This window comes from Eleutherodactylus coqui, chromosome 2 (genome assembly GCF_035609145.1).
Source record: "Eleutherodactylus coqui strain aEleCoq1 chromosome 2, aEleCoq1.hap1, whole genome shotgun sequence".
NCBI lineage: Eukaryota > Metazoa > Chordata > Amphibia > Anura > Eleutherodactylidae > Eleutherodactylus > Eleutherodactylus coqui.
The window spans coordinates 262,219,304-262,241,519 of record NC_089838.1 but is presented as its reverse complement, the minus strand read 5'-3'; the positions used below and the strand labels follow the sequence as shown (position 1 = coordinate 262,241,519).

The following is a 22,216-nucleotide window of genomic DNA, read 5'->3' as shown; positions in this document are numbered from 1 at the left end:
GGCAACTGAATTTATAGTGAGGGTCAGTGTAGGCAACCGTAGAGACTGCTTCTGGCTTTGTATATCATATAGAGTGGAAAACATCAAGGAGCTACCAGTAGGATACACAGATTCAAGCTGAGCTTGTTTTATGTATGATTGCTTTGATTGCCATAATTATAACTTTAACCACAAAAAAAGAAAGACAGCAGTAGGTATTCAACTCCCATGTATTCCGTGTATATTTGTCCTTATTAAAACGATACCAAAACATTTTCTTCCTCTACAATATCCCAGACATTTATGTTAATTACCGTATTTTTCACTCCTTAAGACACACTGTTTTTGCCTGAAAGTGGTGGTGGTGGGGGAAAAGTCAGTGAGTCTTATAAAGTGAACGTGCCAGAATTCAAGCTGGCCGGCATGTCCGGCTGGGTCCACTCCATATCAAAGGCAGAGAGCAGTTCTCTTTTTCCTCTGCAATGCTGCCCATATGTAAGGCCGATTGTTAGTGAGCACAGGCAGGAACTGCTGCTGCTCCCCCACCTCCACCAATCAGCTTACTACCACCATACCACGAGCGGCACTACTATAGATCTCCTCTGCTCCTGCTATGGAAGAGAAAGGAAAGAAGTTATAGTGGCCCTCTGTCGCTCTGTACTATCCCCCGCACTGTCACGTGGTCTTAACCTCAGATCTGATTTTACGTTTATATACTAATGTTTTTGTATTGTTTTTTTTATTAGTTTTCATTTCCTCATTATTTATTCATTAGTGGAAGTGGTCATGTTCTTGTTATGTCAGATCCTGCTACCTGTGACTATAACAAGGGAGATTCCTCTGTGTCTAGAGGAAAGAAGGTTTCTATACAGACATAAAAGGGGGTTCTTTACTGTAAGAGCAGTGAGACTATGTAACTTTCTGCCTGAGGACGTGGTGATAGCTAACTCGATAAAAGAGTATAAGAGGGGCCCGGGCACCTTTCTTGAGCGATACAATATTATATGTTATAATCATTAATTACTTCAAGGGTTGTTGATCCGGGGATTATTCTCAATGCCAGATTTGAGTCAGGAAGTAATTATTTCCCCTAAATGAAGAAAATTGGCTTCTAGTTCATTGGGGTTGTTTTGCCTTCCTCTGGATCAGCATTGAAGGGAAGGTAATAGGCTGAACTGGATGGGTATATGTCTTTTTTCAGCCTTACATACTAGTTTACTGTTTATGTATATTGATGGTGAACTTGGAAGCCAAGATATTGGGGCATATTTATATAGATTGATGTTTTATATGCTGGTTTAACTAAACTATGCGCCAGTATCGGTATGAGAAATGTATTAAGAGATGCCAGCCTGTTAATACATTTGCCTTATCAGGTGGCACCTCTATGCACTACAATGATATATATGTACGCCAGCTACGAGCTAGTGTAGCTTTCAGCAATAATTTATGCCAGTTTCTCGGTTTGCAGCATAATTATGAGCTGCGTGCACCCATATTCCCTTATGCTAAGCTCTGCCACTTTTTGAAAAAGTGGCAGGCATTGGTGTAAAACTTCCAAAAATCATAAGTTTGGCATGTGCACCAAAATTACAACACGAAAACTGGCATTTAAACCATAATACATATGCCTCATTGTATTTTCCTTGGTTGACACGACACATTAAATCGCTTCTTTCAGCTGTATTTTCATCATGTCAGAGTCCCGCATTTGCTTTATATGCTGAAAAGGCTTCCGGCACATATGTCAAACGTGTCTATTGGGCTCCATTAACCTGACAGATGGCAAAAGAGTATCCTTATGTCCACTATTCTATGCAGAAGCGTCTGGCAAAAAAAAGTATACTGTGTGGTATATATTTTATCATGCAAACATATGGACGAGGTATGCCACTGTATGAGCCTTCTGTTGGCGGTGTATGTTGGAAAATGCTTCTGACGTATAGCTCAAATGTGTTGTGAACAGAGCTTTAGATGTTTGTAGCTGCACTTAACTTACTGACATGGAGGAATAGTTTGGTCACTGACAAAACTTATAGCCTTACACAAAATATGAGCTCACTTACAGTGACTGTTCTATTTGACTGCTTCACTAGTGACCATCTTGGTCCTTCCATGTCAATTCCATCGGGAAAGATAAAGTGGTTCTGAAAACGTACCTTTCGAAGAGCGCCCAATATTGTGTAATTTTAGAACCTTGTATGATATTTGGCTTTGTAGGAGGCCAACATAGTAGTTAGGTAGTGAGGCTATCTTCTTGGCACAAGACACAACCTCTCGGGGAGATAGCTAGACGGAGCTGGTGGAGAACTTACCCGGTTCCATGGGCATGTGGTCTGTCAGCCCCCATCTTCTAGCGAAGCTCCATAGGATGAATTGTGGTTTGCCCGAGGAGAAGAGAAGCCTGCTTAACTACAGTCTAAGTGGTTAACTACAGTCAAAAACCTGAATTTTCATGTTTCCGCTGGAGCTGTGGTTCAAGCATTGATTTTCATTCACATGGTCTTAAAGGTCCTGTGTGCCAAACCCATTTATCTTTCTTTGTAATTGATTTTATTTTACTCTCATTATAATTTCTCTTCTCAATAGCCATTTAAAAGATGTAAGATATGGCTGCACATAGCTTGCTTTTGTCTCCCGGCATCGTGCTGCACAGTCACTGAAGCAGGCAGTGGGGAAGCAGCAGGCAAGCGACTGCCATGGTCAAGCTGTAGAGTAGGGTAGTGTAGGGAGCTGTCATTTCTGCGGATGTGTAGTGGCGAGAACTGGATAATCTGCGAATTGTTGGAAGGCGTTTGAGGGTTATGAAGACTGTAGACTTCTGACACCCTCATTCACACGAGCATTTTACACTGCTGATAAAATGTTGACCAGAAATCGGGACGATGTGAAGCATGGGATTCCAATGCATTCATTCACATGGGTGATTTTCAGGTGTGTGAAAAAATTGCATAGTTAAAATCGTCAAAACGCTGACCGTTTTCAGTCGCCGATTTCTCATGCTGCATCAAAAGTTAGGTCTTGACCTATCTTTTACTGAAAATGCTGGAGGCTCCCGTAGACTCCTATGGGAGCTGAAAAAAAAGGGAGGGGGAGTAAGTTTACCTGCGTCCGGCGCTTGGGAAAGAAGACAGATGGCTCTGCTTAAGCATTAGAAGTCATTCCAAGGATTTCTGGTGACCGATGGAATTCCGTGCTTTTTCCTGCGATACGCCCGTGCGAATAGATGAGAAAACGCTAATTAATTGGGGAACTCGATTGCGGCTCTTCTTCATTATTGTGAGGCTCGGCCGCAAGCAGCTGATATGAAAAGCACACGCTCGTGTGAATGAGGCCAAAGAATAGGTCCACACGGGGGCTGATCTGCAGCGGAATGTCTGCAGTGGGCATTCTGCAGCAGATCAGCAGCAAAACGCCTACTTCAAAACCTGTGATGGGTGCTTATTTTGAAGCGGGTTTTATGGCATATTCCTTTGTGGAATACACCCACTCATTGTTAAGAGTGTCAATTTCCACATGGGTTTTGTGCTGATTATTTCTGCAATTTGGGGCAAATCCACCCTGTCTGGACCCTCTATTGTAATTTACAGATTTTTCAGATATATCCATATATTCATTTCATATCTACTAAGCCAATCTAGTGATTTTTGTAACTTTTTTTAAGTACTTGTGTGTTATCTGTCACCATTTTTTAATAGACCTATTCCACGCTATATTGCAGGCTATTGGCGCGTTTATACCACCTGAATATTATTATATGTATTTATGTTTTGAAGATATAAGTGGAGTTTTTTTATGCATATGTATTGGTGAAACATCTGAGAAATTAATCTTAAAAGTGGTGACAGATAACCCAACAAACAGATTTAGGGGTCGTCAGTACGCAGCTGGTTTAATTAAAAGTGGCATTTTGTGTTGAATTTGGAGAAACCCCTTGTTATACGAGTTGTGTTGAGCTATTTATATTCTTGTTTGATCACTTTTTCCGCAAACAATACATTTTATTGTATGTAGCCATATTTAAAAGAAACTCTAAAGCTTCCTTAATATAATATCCTACGTGTGGAATCGGGTTGGCTGAGCCTGTGTGAGTCCTCGGAGTAGTTTTAGGATTTCCATCCCAGCAATAGACACTCAGATTTCCCTCGTTAATGAAATTAACAGGATGATGTTCGGCCAATTAAACAAATCCTCGTCTGGAGGCAGCTGGCTGCGAAATTCTAAACTCCAGAGGCATCTTAACCCATTCACTAGCTGATACAGCTCACATAGCATATATAGCGGAGGGAAGAAATAAGGTAGTATCAGTGTATGTGTTGTAGTGGATACAGCCACATCCTTTTTTTGCTCTAGAACACTATTTCCTGAGATGTTTAAATGACTATTTTATGAAACGCTGAGTTGGGGTGGCTGCTCCAGGGGGGACTATACTAGATTCCCATGCTTTTGCTTGGTAACCAAGAAATGCAAGCAATACTTGCCACCAACACTTCCACCCCTCCATACCTTTGCAGGACAGATGGCCACCAGTGCTTGTGTAAAGACTAGTATGTGCTCTGCTTTTCATGTAGTGTTGGATGCTTATAGAGTTTTTGTTCACTTTGATATCACATACACAAATTCCTTACATGAGCCCCAATGCCTCGTTTTCTTTAATTAACGTGAAGTTTGATGAATCCATATTCATTCCAGCTTCCCCTATGCTTTTGAAATTGTTCTCACCTTTCCTTTCTACTTTCATCACCATAAGAACCCCTTCTTAAAATCTTGGGTTTATGAAACCCTAGTGTTCAGCTATTATCGTTGCAGGAAGATGTGACCATACTATAAATGCATAATATTACATAGCCACCATTCAAATTAATCCATGGGTGTTCTAAGGGAGAGCCTCTGATAAGCTATTGTACTCCCCTCTAATTCAAAGAGTGGAGTCTGAAGCAATGTACCCCCTTTATGACCCCATAATGCTGTTATAGGGCATATTGATAAGGGTTATCCTAGTGGGACAACCCATACAAAAGGGTTTAATAGATCGATGGACAATCCTTAGAAAGGAGCTATCATGTTGGGAAGTCATCTGGGCTAGTTGCATAGCTGTGGAGCCACAACTCAACTAACTCTATTGGCACTCTTCTTTTCTTCATACTCAGCCCGTTTGCCCGTACAGCCTATTCTTAGACTAGGCTACCAACCCTATGAAGATTCACAGTGCCAGGAGCCAGATCTAAAGGCATCTTGACATGGGACAACATAAGCACCCAACAGCGGGCCCACAGACTACTGGCCGATTATCATTCCAGTGCTTTACACAGGAGCGATAGTCTTTCTGAATAGAGGTAGAGCGGGTCGGAGATCATTTCCACCTGCCCACCTCCATTCACAGTAAACAGCCAGTTGTTTATAGTCGAATGACTGCCTGTTTACACGGCCTGACAGTCACTTGTTTTTTAGTTCTGCTAAAAGCGAAGCGACTCTGACAAGTGGGCAATTTCTCACCCAGTGCCCTATTGGCAGTCGACTATTGTCCGAATTTGCTGTTTCCAGCGATCATTCAGGTAATAATCACTCTGTGTAAAGGTTCCTTAAGAAGAGCCTATGCAAGAGAATGAGGGGAGTATGAAAACAAAAGGGATGATACAGTCAGCAGAGTTGTGCAGCCAGCCCCACTGACTTTATGATATGACGAGTCCTATTTAAAGGGGTTGTCCAGTTGTAAACTAATGATAGCCTATCTGCAGACATCATTAATAGTAGATTAGCGAATCTCTGCTGACCCACGACGATCAGCATCGAGTTGATTTCTGCAAGAAGTAGATAGCCCTGTTTTAATTGCAGTGGCCATGCTTGATATTACAAGCCATTAACTTCAATATTAAATTTGCCTGTAATACCAAGTCGGGCCGCTGCAGTGAAAACAGAGCTGTCAGCTTAGTGCATGATCATAATCGCCTGGAGAACAGCTGATCAGCGGGGATACCAGGCAGTGGACCCCCTCTGATCTACTATTATCAATTACAGCTGGATAACCCATTTAAGCTTGGTCATCGATGTGTGATTGTTTGGGTTCTGACTCCCATGATGCCAATGATGAACAGGCTCCCCCATTCTGCAGATTTCTTAATTGAGATTCAGGGGGCTGGACCCTACCAATCACATATTAATGGTCTATCATAAGGATAGATGATCATTTTTTTTCTTGGAAAACCCATTTAAGTTAAAACAGAGAGAGAAGTAGTAAGTACCCTTCTTGCTTCTAGTCCTATTGTGGCAACATGGGTGACTCACTGGCAGTAATACTATTGCACTCAGTTACACCATTTAATGATCCCTTCATTCTGACTTCCACCAAAAGCAACTATAGATTTAAGCTCTTGAAAGCCATTAAAAATTGTAGTGGAAATTTGGCACAACATTCAAAAAACCTATAACAAAATATGCCATGACTTTGGGCTCGTTTTCATCAGCGCCTGAGGTTCTGTTCCTAACCTTCATCGCCAATAAATGATTAGATGACAGGCTATGTTGATACCTCATGCAATTAGTCGCGACTAGAGATGAGCGAGTATACTCGTTAAGGCTAACTACTCGAGCGAGTAGTGCCTTAGTCGAGTATCTGCCCGCTCGTCTCTAAAGATTCGGCTGCCGGCAGTGGGCGGGGAGCGGCGGGGGAGAGCGGGGAGGAACGGAGGGGAGATCCCTCTCTCCCTCTCTCCCCCCCGCTCCACCCTGCTCACTCCCGCAACTCACCTGTCACCCGCGCCGGCAGCCGAATCTTTAGAGACGAGCGGGCAGATACTCGACTAAGGCACTACTCGCTCGAGTAATGTGCCTTAGCGAGTATACTCGCTCATCTCTAGTCGCGACTTAATAAGTTTGGTCTTTCGGTCACATTTCTGTGTATTGCTACATAGTTAATAGATTTAAAAACAAAGAAACCGCAGGAAGGATGAAAGTCACTAATTTATTAAAACAGGTGGAGTGTCCGTGAGCCGCAGCTGGGAAAAATCAGAACATTGGTGAGAAAAATCTTGGAATTCCATCCGTGAATTATCTGTGTAACTCAATAACTTGCAACTGTGTGAGCTACTGGGAATCCTTCTGCTGACGAACACAGCGCTGTGATAATGGCAGGAAGCTCTTCGGGTCTCCGGCCTTATACATTTTCACACTTACATTGTGATAAGTGTTTTTTGAAACCAATGAGACATGATACTGTCTTTTAAGTAGGCCAAGTGCCTTGTAAGGAGTTGTGTAGTGTCAGATGACTTCAACTTATTGGTTTCAATGTGTCTTCTTCATTTTTATCTAGTAACCCTTTATTTTTATATATCCTATGAATGTCTCATCACGTAGAGCTGTTAATAAACAGAGATGTCTCCAATTCCAACTCATTAAGCTATGAACAACTGTTCTATTCTATTAAAGAGTCTTTAATTGGGTTGTCCGGTTTAGATAGTCCCCACTTGTTAGAAAAGTCCCTTGGCAGTAAGCTCCCCTCTGAGACCCCAAGTGATTAGCTTTTACTCTTTCATGACTAAGGCCTCATGTCCACAGGGACAGATCCGCAGCGGGTCACCCGCACGCGTGATCCACGCCTCATAGGGATGCATTGGATACCCGCAGGTAATTAAATACCTGCGGATGTCATTTTCCCTTGAGGCGCGGATTGCGTGTGCGGGAAAACACCCACGGCATGCTCCATTTTAGTGCGGGTCTCCTGTCTATTGAAGCCTATGGAAGCCGTCCGGATCCGCGGCACACCCGCAGCTGAACTCCTGCTCTCCGGCGCCGGGCCAAAGAAAGAAGATCCGGCCGCGATGGAGGGCAGATCCGCAGCGTCCGGACAGGTAAGTTTAATCTTATTTTTAGCCTCATGTCCCCGGGACAGGAGGGACCCGCTGCGGGATTCTGCAGGAAGAATCCACGGCGGGCCTGATTTTCCCTGTGGACATGGGGCCTAAGAGTCATTGATATGCCTGTGTTCAGGTCACATTCTGCAGTTCTTGCTTTCCCACTTTCAATAAATCATAAACCTTTTTTGTTTTTACATGAAGGTTTGTTTTTTGCAGGCTGAGTGGTATTTTTCAATGGTACTATTTAACGTACCATATAATGTATTGGAATACTTTAAAAATTTCTAAGTCAGGGGAAATGGGGAAAAGCTCCATATTCTCTCCTTGTAGAAATTCTTCCAGGAGAAACTATCTCCATAATATGCAGTTGATAGCACCTGCCATATTTTTTATGGAACCTGTAAGAATAAAAAAAAAATAAAATAAAATTATTTATATATATACCGCCAACTAAAACCAAAGGCATTAGTCTTATTTGTAATGATAAGAAGTTATCTCACCTCCCTTAGGTGCTTGCGGTGCTTGTAGTCTGTGCATGCAGAGAAAATCAAAAACAGATCCGTTCTGCCATTCGGTCCTATGGCTTGTTCACATGACAGTGGATACATAGGAATCCGGACACGTTAAATGAATTTTCTTTGCTTTATTTACTTCTTAAGCTTGTGCAATCAGGTACATGGTACAACAAGAAATTATGGTACGATTGCATTATTAAAAGGTTCAAAAGTGCCACAAGGGTTCTATATTTGATATATAATGATCTGTAAGGGTCATTTATTCAGTAAGGGTTAAGTAGCAGTTTCTGAGGGAAGAGATCCTGTAACAAACCAAATGTAATGAAGGAGTTAACGTATCAGGTAGTTTCAATCAGTAGTAATTGTTTTTAACTTATAAATCAGGTAATCATGCAACATACATTGAGGTGAACAAGGCATTACGCCGAAACGCGTTTTAACTTGTTGTACCATGTACCTGATTGCACAAGCTTAAGAAGTAAATAAAGCAAAGAAAATTCATTTAACGTGTCCGGATTCCTATGTATCCACTGTCATGTAAAACCAAAGGCACACTGAGGTACAGAATGGGCCTTTTGCAAGCTATGGTTCCGTACGTCATATCGGTATATCTTATCCGCTCTTGCTGACAACTTTATCTTCTAAAAGGTGGAAGAGAAAACAGGGGGATCTGCTGTCTTGGACCTAATTCTTACCAACAGTGAGACAATGGTTGAGGGAGTAAGAGTGGCTGGGACCTTAGGAGGCAGTGATCATGCTATCCTTGAATTTTGGCTAAAAAGGGTAGGAAGACCTGAGAAAACTCCGACCTCATGTTTTGGTTTCAGAAAGGCAGATTTTAATGAACTCAAAAACAGGGTATGAAGGATCCAATGGCTGGATGTTCTTAAGGACAGAAATGTCCAAGAAGGTTGAGAAATATTGCAAATGAGATTCTCAAAGCACAATCAGTTTTCGGGTTCTGGTCTGGGTGATGTCACAACCTCATCCCTGAACCACATGACGCACTGTGTGGCACATGCCCAGTGTCATTTTGTGCTGAACACCGAGGGAGTAATATTTCTCTTGGGTTCCAGTGCTGATAGGCTGGCCGAGCTGTCTTTCAGCCTAGTTAGCCTATCAGGTTCTTCGTGAGGGTATTTCAGCTGGCTCCCTTGCACAAAGGATACCGGTTATACTGTTTGTGTTCTGGCCTGAGTGCTGTGGATCAGTGGTGCCGTGTTCAATGAAACAATGCTCTGTGATTCAGTACTCAGCATTCTGTGTTCTGAAGTTTTGTACTCAGTTTCCCTGAATCCTGTGTCTTGTACTGTAGTGCTCTGAAGCTTGGCAATCCTTGCTTGTTCGTCTCGAACTTGGTCTTAGCTTTTCTTCTGCAGTGGGGTAGCTCTTTTCAGGGTGGGAGCTCTGTTTGAGTGGCCTGTCCAGTTTAGGTGGGTCAGGGGATACCTTGAAGTCATTATCATAAGTCCTTGTTGAAATCTGTTATAGTATCCTATGTTTAACTATAGATATCCTGTTTATCCGGCCTGACTCCATGTTTAGCTTCAAGAGGAATCATCCTTGGCTGCACTGACTAGACAGTCATATGTGACACCAAATAGCTGAAATCTACATAAAATATAATTTATAATACTAATGGACAGATTACTATGGGCCTATTACATAGAAGAATTGGCATTAGCTGCTAATAGAAGTCAAGAAATCACATAGCTCACAATAACTGTATTTATATAGTCATTGCTGGACTCCCTATGATCAATTCACAGCAGGACCATGTCTGCTTGTAGTGTCTACAGAGTATTGTAGATGCGTGGGTGGCACTTGATACATCTGTTGTTTTTAGATAAGGCTGGCTGCAAATGAGGAAAATTAGAACTTTGTTACAGAAAATCAACACTTACTTTGATGAGGGGAAGGGGGTGCTGAAAGTGAACAAAATGCCAATATTCGTCATGGTAAAGCAATTCTTCATGAGAAGAAGTCCATGTATATTGCACTGGAACTACACTCAATGGAAAATCCAAAATCTGATACAAAAATTATCCAGCTGAAAGTTACATGAACGAGAGAAAGCTGCGACTCAATCTCGTGTTTTCTCGCCCATTCACATGGCCGGTGCACCGTATATACGCCTTGAGTTCCGTTGGCCAGGGGGAGAGAGTTTAGTCATGCTAAACTCTCCCCCTCCTTCCCCCTCCCTTTGCCAGCTGATTGCGGCAATAGAAGCTCCTATAAAAGCCTATGGGAGCTGCTGGCTAAGCGAGGAGGAAGGAGCCGCTGCTAAAGTCCCTCCCCTTGCCAGCAGCTCCCATAGGCTTCTATGGGAGCTGCCAGGTGATCGGAGCCAAAAGATAGGGCAAGACCTATTTTTTCCGGGCCGAGCATAAAAGCGGCCAGACATAATCTGCAGCATATGTGCTAATTTTTCCATCCAGCTGAGTTTACGTGCCGGAAAATCACCCATCTAAACGAATGCATTGGAATCCAATGCTTCAGATGGTTGTGAGTTCATGCCAATGTTTTATCACAGCAAAATAGCCACGATAAAACGTTTGTGTGAATAAGGCCTTCGATTGAAAATTCCCCATTTGAAGCCTCAATAGGGAAAATATAAGAACATTGCACAAATAGCCATTCTATTTCATGATATTATAAAGAAAGCACAGCCTTTCAGAAGCTATGGAAGCATTCAGGAAGCCTACAGTATTTGTCATAAATGTCCAAGGTGATCTGAACATGTACTAAAGTTTTTAAAGATGGATTTTATTTCTAGGCAACTGTTAATTAATTGTAGCAGACATTACTTTGACATACAATGCTTTATAAAAATGTAACCACAATGCTATAACTCCCATTATCACGCTGCATCAGTCATGTTGTACCCTCCCATTGTAATGCTTATGTAATTGTGATGCTCCATATTGTAATAATCTACAAGTCTTATTAGTTCTAATAATTATCATCTTTCATTATACTGCAACAATAAAAATAGAGAAGTATCCAATGTCCGTCGGCAAGATGACAAGGATCACAACTTACATTCAATATATTCTCTGGGTTTTGAAGATTTGATATAATCTGCAAATTTGGCAACTAATTAACCATTTGTAGCATTTATCATGGCAGCCTGCTGTGAGTATATTAGGAGGATTACAATGTTGCTAGTTAAAAGAACCAGCGGGGTTGTTGATCCGGGTCTTGGAGTCAGGTAGGAACTATCAAAGGTTGATCCGGGGATTATTCAGACTGCCATTATGGAGTCGGGAAGGATGTTTTCTCCCAAATGGGCTAATTGGCTTCTGCCTCACTGGTGTTTTTTTTTTGCCTTCCTCTGGATCAACAAGGGGGGTGGAAACAGGATGAACTAGATGACGTTGTCTCCCTATGTTACTATGTTAATTGTTTACAAATACAACAAATTTGCTGTAAAGTCATCCGAAACTCCAATTCTTAAAAATCACATCCACGCTGATGCAAAACGTGCCAACACAACAAAGACAGAAAAATGCCAGCTGTGCAAGTGGTCTTATAAATTGTGGATAAGTAACGTAAGGATGAACATGGACTTCTGTTAAACATTGAATCCCGGTCGCTAACTATTGTGTTTTATTTGTCCTCAGGTCTGGGTCAGTCAGTGGAGTTGGCATTTACAGCTGAGCCCAGTGATGAAGTGGCAGTACCAGGAGAGCCTGTTACTCTGCTGTGCTCTGCAGATGGCATTCAGCCAATTACTATTACATGGAGGAAGAATGGTGCTCCCCTGTGGGACGAGGGGAATGTGTTTCCACTTCCCAATGGCTCTTTCTACATTCCTTTCTTCCATGTCAATAAAGATGATGGGACATCTGACCAGGGTGAATATGACTGTGTCGCACAAAATCGTTTCGGTACTGTGGTGAGCCGCAAGGCAAGAGTGCAGGCAGCAGGTGAGTGATTATATAAGTACACTATACTGGCCAATATTGTAAAATATTATACAATTAGTTACTGAAAAATTATATCTAAGCCAGTAATGTGCGGTGCAGTTAGAGTAGTGTCGTACTTAGAATGGTTTGGGATCTAGATATTAAAGTGCATGGGCCCCATGACAAGCAGTAGAGCAGTATTTGCCAAACTCCAGTCCTCATGGTCCCCCAACAGGAACGCTGAGGAAATCCTGAAAACATGACCTGTTGGGGGTCCCTGAGGACTGGAATTTGGGAAACACTGCACTAGATCCATGATACACTTGACTTCAGGTACAAATTGCAATAGAAGAGAAGAGAATGTCACACTTGCATTTTTTCTTCTTTAGATGGGTTTTCTGGGACTTTGATGAGCTATCCACAAGATAGGTCATCAATAGCTGATCGTCGGGGGTCCGCCACTTGGCATCCTCAGGATACGTCATCAATAGTTGATCAGCAGAGATCCACTGCTCGGGATCTCCACTAGTCAGCTGATTGCCAGGCCCACTGACAGCATTGGAAGCCGATTTTTCTGTATTGCAGCGGCCCGGTACAGTTCTTATTAAATTCAATGGAAGCTGTGCCTGCCGTACCAAACCAAGCAGCTGCAATACAGACATCGTTATCTGCTTCCAGCGCTGTCCGCACAGGCAGTGGGCCTAGTTATCAGCTGAGCAGGTGGGATCCTGAGAGACAGACCTCTGCCAATTAACTATCATGATGATCCCAATTGGGGGACCCCGCCCATCAACTTCTGATGACCTAACCTGGGGATAGCTCATCAATAGTAAAGGTCCCAGACAACCCCTTTAAGTCTTGCATTAAAATTTGTGACTGGCCGAGAGCCCCCGGGCCGCTTGTGTAGTGAAATACTGGGGAGCCTTTTTTTTAATTTAAAATATTCCAGGTGATATACCTTATGAATGGCAGTCCTGGAATATACAAAGTGGCCACAAACATGAGCCCCGCACCGCACTGTATTGTGTTGCCCATAACAACCAAACACAGCGCAGCTTCCATTTTATCTCAGCTAGGCTCTAGCAACCAATCACAGCGCAGCTTTCATTTTACCTCAGCAGCATAAGAAAGAGCAACCAATCACAGCGCAGCTTTCATTTTACCTCAGCAGTATAAAACATGAAAGAAAGAAATAGCAACCAATCACAGCGTAGCTTTTATTTTACCTCAGCAATATAAGAAATGAAAGCTGTGCTGTGATTGGTTACTATGGGCAGCAAAATTTACAGGGGAAGTCGTTGAGTTTTTGATTTTTAATTTGGCCAGTATTCGTGCTGAAGAGCGTCCATGCAAAATTTCAGTCAAATTGGGCCAGCAGTGTGGATTTGTACACGACACAAACAAACAGATTTAGTGTTTTATTTAAAAGATAAAGCTTTCACCAGGAGAGGGTAACATGGGTGGTTTTAGCTGGGATGACTATCACTCCTGTGCCTTCACACCAGAGCATGGTGGAGTGTGCTGGAGATCTCTTCTGGCCGCCCGCCTCCATTCACTAAAAACTAGTAGTCATTCAAAGATGAGCAACTGCCTATTTATACTGAGCGAGACGTGGCTCTCTGCTTAGAGTATCCTGTTTACATGGGCTGACTGTTGCCTGTAATCGCTCGTTTGAGTGATTATTCATACGACTATCGGCTAGTGTAAAAGTACCCTAAGACAAGATACTACTAGGAAACCTTGACATGTAAGTGACGTGAACTAAAAATTACTATTATATCCCAAACCCCAGAGCCAGAGGCGTAACTTGAAGATTTGGGGCCCCAATACAAAATCTGTAATAGGGCCCCCAAACCATAATGCTTTATTCATAGTACTTGGCTCCATATATGAAGAAGAGAGTCTTTATGGGCCCCCTAAGGCTCCTGGGCCCGGGTGCAACCACATCCCCTGCATCCCCTATAGTTACGCCCCTGCTTAGAGCTACAGTATAGCTCATTTATTGATAACTGACATATTGTTCTGCCGCTCCTGAAGAAGTCTACATGTAATCCTATCATTCCCTTTGTAAACCATGATTTATGTTTTCAGGCAATAGGGGGAGAGGTGTTGAAATTAATCCCATATGTACTGCTAATAATAAAAAATATGCAAACATTAAAGAAATTGTCAGCATCTTTTTTCAGTCCTCACTGACGATAAGGTAGTGCCTGTCACATTGATTGCAGTGATATGTCTGCTGTGTGTATCTGTGCAGTAGTTTTGGAGAAACTTGCATTTAATTAGTAGCAGCCAGACACAGAACTAGTCCTACATATTCATGAGCTGCAGCTAGCTACAACCATCAACTCTCCAGCCAATGATTGGCAGCTCTCTTAATCAATGGCTGGAGAGTGGGTGGGTAGCTAGCCTGCAGCTCATGAATATCCAGGACTACTTCAAGTAGTCCTCTGTACATGTGCTGCCACTGATAAAAGGCAAGTTTCTCCAAAACTACTGCACAGATCCGGACAGCAGACACATCACTGTAATTGGTGTTACTGTTACTACCTTGTGCTGCCTCAGAGAGGGGTGCAAAAAGATGGTGACATTGACATCTGTAGCTTGTTTAGGTGAATATACAGATAATCACTGTGCCCTCCCTGCAGGCAGAGATGGTACAGTCTTCAGCTGGTCATATGATGCTGTGCTGATGCATAATGGGATTGATAGCACAGAATAGTGAGAGGGAGAAATATCAACATCAAGATAAGCGTCGGACAGTAGACTGCACTGCATGGAAGTGAGTGCAATCTACAAAGGAGACACCCAGAGTATGATAGGCAATCAGGGTTTGAAAAATGTGTTTTTTTTGCCAGAGTGGTCCTTTAACTTATCATTACAATTTCTATTGTCTTATGCTTCTACTTTTACTGGGATCTATTCCTCTTTTCCAGTATCCCAGGCTAATACCAATCAAACCCTTTAGGCATACTCACATACTCGGGGATGAAGGAATCTTCTGCCGCATTTGTCACAGCTGTGACAGCGGATTGCAATTTTCTCCCATTGCTTTCAATGGGGCCGGCACTGCAGCCGGCCTTATTGAAAGCAATGCGCTACAGGCAACCCCCGCAGTGATTTTCGGGGAAGGGCTTGAAATATAAGCAATAGGCATGGAGCCATGGTCACGAACATTCTGTTAATGCGTGGAGCGCTTTTTTTTTTGCACACATAGGTGCGCAAAAATAAAAACGCTCGTCTGAATTAGCCTCCAAGGAGCAGATCTGCACAGCTAAGGGTATATGCAGACTTGCTGGTTTTGTGGCATTTTTTTGCCCTGGCTTGTATACCTCAATTGTCAAGTGTAAATCCACCTTCCAGAGTCAACATGGAATCTAAAATGTCACTATTCTTTTAATGAGGGAAAGAAAATCCCCGGTGACCACCATTAGATATAGGAGCACCTATTGAATTTTTTGCCCTTTCTCATCTCTCTAAAGGCATGCTCACATGTGGCAGGGCTGCTGCAAAAAATCTTTGTGACTGTCTCATATATCTGAATGTGATTGTTCTCAGTAAAAGAAACCAAGTAATCCTGTAGATATGATACCTTGTAATGGCTAACAAAAATACATGATGTTATAGCGAGCTTTCAAATCTCTCTGGGGTTCTTCCAAATCTAAGGACGTATTGAATATATCTGAATGGGATGTGTAAAAATTCATGCATATGTTGCAGAAGCAACCTTACTCGGATATTGGGATGGATTTTGTGCTGCAAGTGAATAAACCGTTACAATCTAATAGGTTTTATCCGCCTTCAAATTCATTGGCACAGTCCCTCAGACATTAGTTGCTGGCTGCTTAGTAGTGGGCCCTCCTTCCTATCGGGTACCTGTGCAACTACCCAAGTGCTGCACTGCACTCAGGAATATGTTGGTGTTATACAGGGTGTAGTCAAAATCTGATTCAGCACTATATCTCATTACTGGTGTCCTATATTGAAAAAACAATAGCGTACTTGAATAGGAAGGTAGGGATACACTACATGATGGCATGGTGCATGCGCCCATGGCGGGCCTCGAAACATGGGTTCCAATTTTGTGTTGTGGACCCTGTAAAACATAGACAGTAAAACCCAACTGCAAAGTTGAAGAGTAGTATGTGAGGAGCAGAAATCCTCATTCCTTATCTCTCTAAGTCCTGTGAGACCGCTGCTATTACTGAAGTATGGAAAGTGGACTTGAAGTGGCCTCCTTCTACTGCAATAGATACATGGAGCGGTCATTGGACCTATGTTCATTGCAGGGATTCCAAGAGGATCGGCATCACCTGCAGTCAACCATGTATGATTCCTAGATGATCTGCACCTATCGTAGGAGAAGAAGGCTACTTTGAGTACGCTTTGCTTTTTTCAGTCGTAGCTGTGATCCCATGAGATATAGAGAGATGCAGAAAGTGGATTTATGCTGATCACATTCTACTTTTCAACTTTGCCATTGGGTTTTACTCTCTATCTCTTATAGGGGCCACAACACAAGATTGAAACCAATGTTCTGGGGTCCCCAGGAGACGATGTGCATGCTGCCATATAGTGTCTTCATGTCTTCCTATTCAAGTAGGCTATTGTCATGATTTATGGCGCTAGATCACTCTTCTTGACTACACCCTGTATAAGTAATGGGAAATAAAAGCAATGTAACAAGTATAGATTAAGTAAAAACTGTAAAAAAAACAACACATAAGCCAACCAAGTATAGCACCCTAATTACTGTGACACAGAGCACAATATGGGACACATTAAAAGCATTAGGAGCATTATTTATAATTCACTACTCTGGGAGTTATTTTCCATTATGTTGATATAGAAGAAGGCTGATTTGCTAACTAGGGGAGGTCAAGATGACACAATTAATGTGCTACACTGGGGGGAGGGTGGGGAAAAGAAATGTCAAGGGCAGAAATCTGTTATTTATATTTGTAAGACAGAAAATCCTCTTCCCACCCTCCTCGCCCTCGAGATTAGCGCAACGTGTTTATGAAACAGCTTTGTTTTGTAAACTACTTGAAATGAAGAGGTCTTGAACTAAGAGGGAAATTGGTTACTTTAACCCTAATATTGTAAGTGTTATATTCAAATTTTGATTTAATTAATGCTATTGTGTTAACTAGAGATGAGCGAGCACGCTCGGATAAAGCAGTTACTCGTGCGAGCATCGCTCTTCTCGAGTAACTGCTTACTGGTCCGAGCAGGCTCGGGGGGCAGCAGGGGTGAGCATGGCGCGGTGGGGGGGGGGGGGGGGGGAGAGACAGAGATCTCTCTCACTCTCCCCCCCAGAACCCCCCGCCATCCCCTGCTCACCCCCACCCCCAGCTGCCCCCCCCCCCCGAACCTGCTCGGACCAGTAAGCAGTTACTCGAGAAGAGCGATGCTCGCTGGAGTAACTGCTTTATCCGAGCGTGCTCGCTCATCTCTAGTATTAACCCTTTGAGGACCAAATGGCATATTTGTACCATAGTTTTAAACTGCTGACAAATTTGATTAAATCATTAATGGTCCTGAAATAATTAAAGGAGTTTAGCGATATTAGAAAAAGCGCATATGCTCCTTTTCCCAGGAACAGCACCACTCTTGTCCATGGGTTATGTCATGGTATTGCAGATCAACCACATTAAGCTGAATGGGATTGAGCTGCAATCTCAGACTCAGTACATAAGAGTGGTATTGACAAAAGAAGGTCAGGACAGATATAGTTTCTCCTTGTGGAGATCAACTAGTAGGGTCAAGGAGACTTAAAAGACCATGCAATGCCCTGTGGGAAATCTAGTATGCAAATGAAGAAGCTGCAATGCCTTTGTAGCACCACCTATTAGAAGGTAGCATTCCTACAAATCAGTGTCCAATTTTTTTTACTGGCCTTGTAACAATGACCGGGAATATAAGGCAAAACCAGAGTCTTCTCCAGAAGGAAAAGTTAATCATGTACAGACAGATGTTTGGGGTTTTTTGTCCCTCGTTAGTGTACAGGCTGGCTGGGTGAGAGGCCTAAGAGATGGATCTAGAGAGGAATAGCTTTTCCTTGTGATCGTCACCTAATAGGGGACTTAGAAAACCATGCAACCCTCATGCCTACTAGACTATTTCAGTATATCTTTAGATGAGATATGCCTGGAAAATCCTCCACAGGTTGTCTACCAAGCCTCAGAACATTGCCCGCTGACTCTTCGTGGCACCATACATGCCATATCAACAGTTTCCATTTACCTTGATGCTGTATGCACATTCAGTACATAGTTTAGCTATATCTAGCACGGCTCTTGTCATTTGGTGAACTACAGGCATCTGACGTGCCTAAACTGGAATGTATCTTAGTTCTCATGTTCACAAGCACTTCCTAGTTTAGTGTAACCTATGAGCTGTACGGAGTCATAATATCACGTCCGTACCAGCTTATGATGCCCTATGAAGGTGTACAGAATTTAGTATTTTTTATTGTCAAATGATGCCATATTCCATCAAAAGCCATATTATGGAGTTAATCACCACTGGGCGCAATGCTGCTTGGGGAAATATCTCCATAATATGGCACTATCATGTGCATGAGGCCTTAGTTGTAACTCTTGTTGCTTTTACATACACTGGGAAAGATTTCCTAAGCAACATGTGCTAAAATACTGTCACTAATTGTGGCACAAAAATGCCTAGGCACCATTTTTTAAAAACCTAACTAAATAGTTTTTAGAAGTAAAAAAAGGGATCGGCCATCAGATGATGGAAGAAAGAGTAGTATGTCTAAAGGCCCATTTAGACACAACGATTATCGCTCAAAATTCACTCAAAAGCCTATTTTGAGCTATAATCACTGTGTCTAAACGCGCGGCCATTGTACACTGTTCGTGCAGTATTCATTTATCGGTGATTTCTAGCAAGCTAGAAATCACCGATGACTCTTATCAGCGCCGCACTTACGATTTTCTCAGTGGGCAGTGCTGATAGTATTCTTTCAACTGGTAGCTCTCAGCGGGACACCAGCTGAAAGCTCAGAGAACAATGCAGCTGTTTGCATATACAAAACAGCTGCTTTGCTCTCAGAGCTATCACAGTGGTATCACGCTCTGCCTGCATTAACTCTTAAGTAGCTAATTAGCAACTTAGAGTTATGCAAAGATGATTGCTCAAAACTGTCACTCAAACCGTCATTCCGGGTAAATAGGCCTTAAGGCTGGCTACACACGACCAGATTTGCATTGCGAAATCCAGAGCGGACATCCTCCTCTGGGTTCCGCAGCAAATACCTTCCATAGCATGCTATAGAAAAGCTCTTTTTCCTGCCCATGAGTAGAAATTAATTGCGATTTTCCGCTCTATTTTTAGCGGATTCCATGCAGATGGTTTCCATTGAAGTCAACTGGCACTGTGGAAAGGTCATGGATTCCATGTCATTGCTATGTGATAACACAGGAAAAGCAGAGGTTTAAAAAAAAAATCTGTACTGTGCATGTCCGACAGCAAGCTGTGAGGACCATCCGCAGTACAGAAGAGGCGGCCGAAATGACAAGTACGCGCGGACGCCAGCCGGGCACAGGGTCGGATTCCGCTGCGGGATGTCGCATCCGGAATCTGACCCCGTCATGTGCAGCTGGCTTAAGACCGATTTCACATCTGCATCAGAAACTCCGGCCGAGGGTTCTGTCACAGATCTGGCTAAAAATACCGTAAAAAAGAGCACTGCATGTTGCTCTTTTTCTTCCTTCCAAAAGCCGGGCACCTGGGTGGAGCCCACTATAGTCAATGAGGTCCATCCGACGCTGTTCGGTTCCATCCAGAGACAGAGATTTTCAGCCGCGGGGATTCCCCTTCCTGCTTCCGGAACGGAACTGTAATATGGAATCCCTGCCACAGATGTGAAACCACCCTATAACATAGCAACTTGGCAGAAGCAGTGGCACTTTGACCAGTAAATGCATGGATTCTAGCACACTATTGATAAGTCTCCAGCATTGTGTCCGTGGATGAAGAAGACATGATAATATGTATTTTCTGTTGGTCAATTATAGAATCTCTATTCTTACAGAAGCTCTTATGACATTAGTAGAATAACATGAAGAGTCAGTGGTTCTGCAAACACATGCTGAGTAAATTGGCTGGAGCTGAACTAGGGAAACAGTTCTTCTTTCCTACTGCTTATTTGCATCCACGGGTTGGAGCACATCGAGCAGATTTAACCTGTCAGGGGCTTGAGCATGAGCTGCTGACATCAAATAATGGCACCATTTATAGGCAGGATGAAATCTAAAAGGATTAGTGTGAGACAAAGAGGATGCATGATTTTATGGGTCACCATGAAAGGCATTATTAGGCCTCAACAACAAAGGAATGTAATTACAGGCAAACGGACCCAATCATCATGCTGGCACCCAGCTAAAAACATCCCACCATTATCTGAGGCTGCTCATTAGGAAGGATTTTAGGGTGGCCTCTCAGTTATTTCTGCTTCTGAAGGAAAGTTCACAGAGGTGTAAATTCAGTCCAGTCCTTTGTATGGGTGCCACTATCGGTTGCGCCAACGGTACGTGGCAGAAGAGGATCCTCAGTTTACGACAGGAGATCAACACCAAAGCTTCCGACCAGTTATCTTGTGCCAGTTTGGGAAATCAGTTGAAGTACTAACTACATAAATTCCAGAATATTGGTACTAGTCTTTGATGCTCACTATATGGCAATGGAACATACATAATATAGAACTATGTGCCCTCAGACTGTAGTTTGACAATGAAGGAGATTTATGAAGCAAAGTCTTGCAGAATTCTTTTGCAAAATTCATGAACTATAAAGCGCTTGACATGTTCCAAATTTCTTTTATGTTTTTGCAACATTTTATGTTTATCTTAGACGGTTGGTACAGTATACCAAGAAAGCGGTATAAAGGAAGTCATTAAACGTGACAAATTTATAAAAGATGTGTTCAATTTCTTGCTACAAATTACTGGTCTACCAGCATGCCAGCCATGGGGGGGTGGGGTGTAAGTAAGGGAGGTCTGTCTAACTTGCATAGTGCTTGAAACCAAATATTTTATGCCATGTGTACCTTTTTGATAAATTTAGTTCAGTTTCCAAGAATATGGTCCTCTGGTGCCTTACCTCTGCTGAGCAAGCCCATTACTAGGCATTTAACCAAGCTCATTCTAGTACTTGGCACAAAGCGTACTGCTTGAAGAAATTTATATAGGAGTCCAGAGGGCAATTTATTGAATAATGACAATGAGAAACTCCAGAGTTATACTGAAGTCATAGTTGTCAAAAATGACAACAAAACTGTTAAAGGGAAACAAGAACATCCACATTTACTATGTGTTTTTAGACACTTTCGGACACTTTATCCAACTAGCCTGAGAAGGAGGGGCATGACCTAAATTACACCAAAAATTGTTCCAAATTATACCAAAATTTTGAGTACATTTTTGGTGTGAAATAAATTAACTAATATGTAATATAAACATATAAGACCAGACAGTGTAGTCTTGTGTATTTAATATGCGCTAGGATAGAGCATGCTGCAATTTTTTTTGCATGAGTAATACGCCTATAAAAAAATACTTGTGTGAGCATCCCAATACAAATCAATGAGCTATTGGCATCACGTGTCACACTAAAAAATTGCGCACACAACGCGCAATGACAATATGCCTGTATGAGAGCTGCCTAACAGGGTTATTTCCCACTAATAACCCGCCTCCATTCGCTGAACGATTTTTATTCCTGTGTGAAAACACAGGAGCAATAGTCATTGGGATGACTCCCAGGTGCTTCTGCACCCAACACTCATCCCATGTAGAAGTACCCTAAAATAGCTTCATTTTATCAGGATAGATGTAGCAAAGTTTAATGTGACAATGTGGTAAATAAACTGTGGAGCTAAACTTTTTTTTTTCTTTTTGCTTTTTTCCCCAATAGCTTTTCAATGGTTTTTCTTCTGTTA

At 42.5% G+C, this 22,216-nt stretch overlaps 1 protein-coding gene across 1 annotated transcript in view; it reads left to right on the top strand.

Moving 5' to 3' along the window:
- Nucleotides 1-22,216, top strand: part of IGDCC3 (immunoglobulin superfamily DCC subclass member 3) — a 104,626-nt gene that overhangs the window by 15,657 nt on the left and 66,753 nt on the right. The window contains exon 2 of the mRNA XM_066589989.1: nt 11,971-12,276. Coding sequence (XP_066446086.1) covers nt 11,971-12,276 — 306 coding nt within the window. The remainder of the gene's footprint in view (nt 1-11,970; nt 12,277-22,216) is intronic.